The sequence below is a fragment of the Cricetulus griseus genome, chromosome 2, assembly GCF_003668045.3.
Source record: "Cricetulus griseus strain 17A/GY chromosome 2, alternate assembly CriGri-PICRH-1.0, whole genome shotgun sequence".
Classification (NCBI taxonomy): Eukaryota; Metazoa; Chordata; class Mammalia; order Rodentia; family Cricetidae; genus Cricetulus; species Cricetulus griseus.
Genome location: NC_048595.1, coordinates 199,667,349 through 199,673,881, shown reverse-complemented (window position 1 = coordinate 199,673,881; position 6,533 = coordinate 199,667,349). Strand labels below are relative to the sequence as shown.

The 6,533-nt window shown below is 47.1% G+C and overlaps 1 protein-coding gene across 16 annotated transcripts in view; it reads right to left on the bottom strand.

Annotated features, from left to right (window-relative positions):
- Window positions 1–1,684: 1,684 nt before the first annotated feature.
- Window positions 1,685–6,533, bottom strand: part of Arap3 (ArfGAP with RhoGAP domain, ankyrin repeat and PH domain 3) — a 29,124-nt gene continuing 24,275 nt past the window's right edge. For 11 of the 16 annotated variants that reach the window (XM_027398045.2, XM_027398044.2, XM_027398039.2 and 8 more), the window contains 8 exons: window positions 4,936–5,064; window positions 4,722–4,855; window positions 4,406–4,488; window positions 4,277–4,312; window positions 3,556–3,619; window positions 3,312–3,449; window positions 3,051–3,089; window positions 1,685–2,630 (listed from right to left, as the gene is read on the bottom strand). In XM_027398045.2, coding sequence (XP_027253846.1) covers window positions 2,157–2,630; window positions 3,051–3,089; window positions 3,312–3,449; window positions 3,556–3,619; window positions 4,277–4,312; window positions 4,406–4,488; window positions 4,722–4,855; window positions 4,936–5,064 — 1,097 coding nt within the window. In that variant the 3' untranslated portion in view covers window positions 1,685–2,156. Of the gene's footprint in view, window positions 2,631–3,050; window positions 3,090–3,311; window positions 3,450–3,555; window positions 3,663–4,276; window positions 4,313–4,405; window positions 4,489–4,721; window positions 4,856–4,935; window positions 5,065–6,533 lie in introns of those variants that run through there. The other 5 variants (XM_027398038.2, XM_035440166.1, XM_035440167.1 and 2 more) reach the window with 5 other exon arrangements.

The window sequence follows — 6,533 nt, the reverse complement described above, 5'->3', positions numbered from 1 at the left end:
TAAGATAACAGCCTTTTATGCTTCGAATGTAATTGTTTTCAAGGAAAACCCAAATGCCTAAAATCCAAATAGAATACAGGCTACAAGGATATGATGATTGGGCCCCTGCAAAAAGCATTTTCTTCTTGTCATTCTTGAAAGGACAGGGACAAGGCTCCACATTGTCACCACCCACAAAACCTGAGTACCCCCCCTAGACTTTTGTTTGTTTTTGTGTTTTGAGACAGGGTTTTTCTGTGTAACTTTGGCTGTCCTGGAACTGGCCTCAAACTCACAGAAATCTGCCACCTCTGACTCCCAAGTGCTGGGATTAAAGGCAAGTCTCCTAGATCTCAACTCAGTCCAAACTGGGATCTGTGGCATTGATACTGAAAGGAGTTTCAAGACTGGCTGGTATAACAAAACAGAGTTGGAAATTTTATTAAAGATATGTTAATATTGATTAAAGCACAAGAATGAAGAGAAAGACCAATCAGAAGAAAGTAAGACACATCAAAGTAGGAGTGTATCCCAAGGGAGCATAGGGAAAGTATGTTTGTTCCCAGGTGTGGGTATGGGCTCCTTAAGGGAGTGCAAGCAATTAATTTGTCTTAGCACTAGCCATGTATATTCTGTTGGTGGTTCTCAGATTACATCCTTTTGTTTTTTGTTTTTCAAGGCAGGGTTTCTCATTATAACTGCAGTGGCTGTCTTAGAAGTCACCCTGTGGACCAAACTGACCTCAAACTCACAGAGATCCATCTACCTCTGCCTCCCAAGTTCTGGGATCAGAGGGTGCACTACCATGCCCAGCTCTCAGATTACATTTTAAAGTGTTGCTAAAACATCTTTTTTTTTTCTTCTTTTGATAAGAGAGATGTATGTGGTAGCTCAGGAGGCAGAATTCTAATACAGTAAACCCAAAGGCCACTAGAGTTGCACAAGGGGTTTATTACATATTCTACCCTTGTCCATGGGATTTCTAGTGAAATTCCTAGAAAACTGCAGGTTTACAGCTGGTAAGGGAGAAAGGCCTCAAGCAATTAATGATACTGGAATTCTTGCTGTGCCACTGGCAAAGGCTTTAGCCAGAAGCTCTGAAGGGTCTCTCTGCCTTCTCATGTCCTCCAAATTTTCCCTATTTTTTAAAATGTTTTTTGAGACAGTATATTGCCTTGTAGCCTTGGCTATCCTGGAACTCACTCTGTAGACCAGATTGGCTTTGAACTCGATGATCCACCTGCCTCTGCTCCTGAGTTCTGGGATTAAATGTTTTTGTCACCATTCTCAGCGCTTCGATATCTTTCTATCTTGCCTCTCCCACTGGCCAGTGTCTGCTCCAGCTGCTGTCACCCTCCCACCAGGCCATCCCACAGCACTGCTCAGCTTTCATGCCTGTTGCCTGCCTTGCCCTGCACTCCTGCTCCTCAAATTCCCCTTATCCAGCTCCTTGCCTTTGTTTCTGCTCCTCAGAGACTTGCATGCCCACCCACCCAGTGTAAAGGCCACACCCACATTCACTCTCAAGCTGTCACTTAGTTTCTTTGAAGTACTAAACTCTCCTGTGTATATTTTCTGTTTCCTTTCTTCTGGCTCTATAAGAGCAAGGACCCCATTTGTTTTGTTCATATTGTATCATTGGACTTGGCATCAATTAGGTGTTCAGTACATATTTGTTGAATGAATGAATGTTGTTGAAAAATGAGCCTTTTGGTTCCAAAGTTTATTAATAGAGACCCATTCTTTTTTGGCTCCCCTTTGCCCCAGTTCCCAACCTCAATCGATCACCCCACTCTAGGGCCTGAGGGTAGTTCCAGTACATGGGAAGCAGAATAAGAAGATCTGAACCGCATGCATATCTCTAGCTTCCAAATTTATGCTTTTCTTTAATGCAGTACAACATCCTTATCCCCCAGACCTCTCACTGAAACACTTTATCAAATATATAAAGCAGGAGCTGCTCTTATTGAGGAAAAATGTTAGGACTTCTAGCTCAGAAGCAAAGTTTGCTGTTTGCTCCTCTCCTTATTTTAGTGACTTCATAGTATAGACAAATGGGCTGGGTCCCTGAGACACACAGTCTCCAGGGCTCTCAGTCCAGTGCTCCTTCCATGGTACCATACTGGATTCCAGAGTCGTCCATCTAGGGCAAAAGCAGCTCCCAGTGGTGCCTGGGGTCATGTGAGAGGCTGGCTGGAGGCTAGGTTGGAAGTGTTGGGAGTTTGGGTAGGTAAACTGGGTGCCTGTGTTGAAATGCTGGTGGCGCTGGGGGCTTGGGGACTGGTGGGCTGGGAAGGACTTTCTGGACATGTGGCAGGCTCTCCCTTCCTCAGGATGAGGTTGTTGAGCTCCTGGAGCAGCTGTTCCTCCAGGGACCCCCGTGCCTGAGGACCGCTCTTTGAAGGGGGGCCTGGAGAATAGTCTGGTGTCTTCTCCTCCTGGCTTGCTTTGGAGACAGGGGTTTGATCAAAGGACCTGTGGCTGGCAAGGGGTGTCTTTGACTTGGCTGTCCACTCCCATGTGGAAGAGAAGGCGGCCGTGTCCTTGGTAAGCTCAGGGAAAGCCCCGACCTCCTCATACACTGGCTCTTCATACACAGGCTCCTCCAGCTCATCTTGCTCCTCCACAGACCCCTGGGGTGACTTCATTGGCTGGATGAGAATGGGGCACCAGAGGATGGGCAAAATGTTAGAGTCATGGTATTATTAATCCTTAACCAAGTTCTTCCTTGAGTCAGACTCTACAAATATTTGGATGCCAGAACAATCCCATGCAAGTGGGTCATGCTGCAGGAAAATGAGATGCAGAGGGGTTAAGTTGCCCTGGATCACATAGTAAGGAAATAGTTGGTGAGGCTTGAATTCAGATCTTTCCAGTTCCAGAATGCGCTCACTTAAACCCTTTTCCTTCTGTTTCTGAGATTTGTAACTAATTTCTCCTTTCCTCATCATATCACCCCTCACTGTCCTCTGTTACATAACAGTGATGGCCTTCATCAGAACAGACATGGAGTGCACCAGGACAGAGGCAGCACAGAACACACGCAAAGCTAGAGCAGGCACAATACTCACAAAGAACATGGATAAGGTCCTCCGGTTGTGTAGCCGCCGCTGGACACAGATAAGTGGGGAAGAGGGGAGGGAGAGACGGAGACAAAGTGAGACAACGGGAGATGGCGGCAGGAAGGGAGGGGACAGAGAATAGGAATGTGGACAAGAGGGCCATAGTGAGTGGGAGATCTTACACCAAGGCACGTGCTGTTTCCTCCTGCAGCGCGACAAAGGTAAGGGCAGGGATCATACGTTTAGGACATGCTGGGGGCAGAGTCTCACCAGGGTCTGATTGGCAGAGAGAAGAGTGGCTCCACTATCATCCCCTCGGATGGGCAGCAAGGGCATAGTGCCAAACTTCTGACGAGCAAGGTCAGAGGAGGAATGACGACGTAAAACCACCGACTGCTGGTCATCATGCTGAGGAGACAGTGACCGGTTGGCACTAGTGGACCTGGGAGGTATGGCTGGTCCCCAGAGGTACCAGAAGCCCATCCTGCTCCATCAGCCTCTTGCTCCTCCTCACCTGGGCTTTAAGAATGCTTGTGGTCCAGTCCCACATCTCATCCTCATCAGTGCAGGACAGACAGCTGTGGGTGAACAGTGATTCAGGAAATGGAAGGAGTCCTAGCACTAGGCATGGAGGAATGGAAAAGGGAACAGGGGAGGAAAAAGGACAGGGCAGGGCTAAGGAGAGCTCTCAGTTGGTGTAAAGTGCTTGCCATTCAAGAATAGGGACTGGAGTTGGATCCCCAGTACCATGTCAAAAAACGAGGTTAGAGAGATGGCTCAGTGGTTAAGAGCACTTGCTGCTCTCCCAGAGGACCTGGTCAACTCGAAGCACCTATGTGGTGGCTCATAACCATCTGTAATCCCAGTTCCAGGGGGTCTGAGGCCCTTCTCTGGCCTCTGTGGACCCCAGACATGCACATGGTGCACAGATATAAATTCAGGCAAAATGACACAATACACATAAGTTTTCTTGATTAAAAAAAAGCTGACGCTGAGATGGTGGCTAGTGCCTGTTAGCCCAGAGCTGGGGAGTTGGAGACAGGCAGCCTTTTGGGGCTTCCAGCCTAGCCTAACTGGCAAGCCTCAGGTCCTAATGAATGACACATGAAGTTGACCTCTGATCTCTGCACACATGAACACACACATACACTTGCTCGCACACATACACACACGCATGCACGGACAGGAAACAGGATGGAGTCAGAGAAGATGCTAGCAAGCTAGGAGATACTCACAGGTGCATCTTATCCAGTATCAAAGTGAAGCCCCACCTGAAAGGCAAAGGGGACCAATGATAGGGTAACCAAAAACCAGAGAGGTAATGGCAGGAAAGCCCTAGGTCAGGACCAGGGACAACCACTTACGGTGTTGGAGGTTTTAACTTCTTGCGGATTCCCAGGTAGACCTTGGCACCTTCCAGAGACCACTCCCGTTCTGGTTTAGAGCTCTGAGAACATGAACAAAGGTGGTAAGATTGATAGGTACAAGAACACCAGGGATAGGAAGATCAAGAAGTCATGGGTGCATTGGGACATGTGATCATGGAGTCAGAAAGGTCAAGGTCAGGGAAGCAATGAGATTGGTGAGGATATGGGCTGCGGAATCAGGGGTTGGTACAGTTAGAGACCCCGCTGCCTGGCTGGCCACCCAGTGTCCCACCCCTCTAGCCTGGAGCATCACCTTCTTTTCTTTGAGCAGCAGCAGGCAGTGGCCACGCACCAAAAAGAACCTCTCCTGGAAGCGGCTTCCCAACAAGCGAGGTGGCTCCTCACGACACCGTAGCAACCCCACCCGTGGGCTCTCACGCCGGACTCCTGGGCACAGAAGAGCAATGCTGGGTGGAGGCGCCTTTGTGAGAGGTCTAAGGAATGCTGGGCTGAGGAAGGAGACTCACCTGTGAAAAGGCAGCCAGCGTGTGCCATGGAGACTTTTCTCAGAAGCAGAGAGGCTGAGCAGGGCTCTGGAAGCTGGCACCATTGCAGGGCCTGCTCTAGGACCTTTTCTTTGGGGTGCAGTGGCCTCTCTGAAGGGGAATGTTGAGGTAGGCAGTAATCACGAAAACTACCCAAAGTTTGGAGCCTCCACCTCATCTTCTACTAGTTATTCATCCATTCATCCACTTATCTAACCACAGACATTTATTTTAATCCTGTTGCTATTATGCCAGGTACCATGCAGGATACATATAAGAATGATACATATGGCCCACTTTCTTGAAGCTGCAACCTAATGAAGGAGCCAACAATAAACTGATAATCAAGCAAAATAGAGACCATTAATGACTCAAAAGATTTAAAGATGTATTTTCAGTGTGTGTATGTTTCTGGAAGCTAGATTACAGGCAGTTGCAAGCTACCCAACGTACGAACTTGGAACCAACTTCTGGTCCTCTGTGGCACTCTCAACCACTGAGCCATTCCTCCAGACCCCAGTAATCACTTTGAAATAAAGAATATTGAAGAGACACATAGAGAAACAAAGGGACAAAGAGAAAAGCAGGTGAGCAAGTGAGGTAGACTAGTCAGGCAAGGCCTGTTAGAAATTGCATTTTTAGATGAGGCTCATCAATCTGTGAAAGATTAATCATTAACCTTTGAAAGATTAAGCAAAGCAAACTATCTAAGAGCATGGATGACCTTTTTCATTTATTTGTTTGATTTGGGTTTGGGGCATTTCTTTGTTTTGAAACAATGTCTCACTATGTAGCCCTGTCTGGCCTGGAAGCTATATAGAACAGACAGTCCTCCAACTGCCACTGCCTCCCTACTGCTGGGATTACAGGTGTAGACCACCACAGCTTCAGGTAGGATCTTATAGGATGAAATGTAAGAACAAATGTCATGAGTCAAGAAACTCTTCTTGGGAGAACCAAACAGCCAGTGTGGCCAGATGAGGGATGTATGTAACCCAGTGGCTGCATGCTTGCCTTTCATTCTCGAATACCTATGTTCACCCGTCAACATGGTAGAGAGAGGGCACACCATGTTCTGGCAAAGAGACAGATTAGAGAATGGCTGATGTGAGGTGATATATGAGAAATAACAACAGCCACACATTGGAGGGTTTGCAGGCCATGATAAGGACTTTGGAGTTTTATTCCGAATTCATTAGGAACCTGTCAGAGGTTTTAACCATAGGAATAGTGTGATCTTGTTTATACTTGGCCACTCTTCAGAAAATAGATTGTAGAGAGGCAAAAACAGGACACTGTCCAGCTGTTCCCAGTCTGGAACTATGCATTTCTTTCAGTGGGTCATACTGGGAGACAGAAAGATAATGGTGACTATGATTAGAGTGGTGGAAACAACAGAGATGGAGAAAAGCGATAGATTTTAATGCAATCAGTAGAACTAATTAATTGGTGGATTGAGTATGAAGATGAAAAAGGGTGGGCTTAGGACCCTTAGGCTTCTGGATTTGATAACTGAGTGAACTATGGTACTGTTTGCTGAAAACGAAAAACCAGAAAATAGTTTGGGCTTTATACTGGAA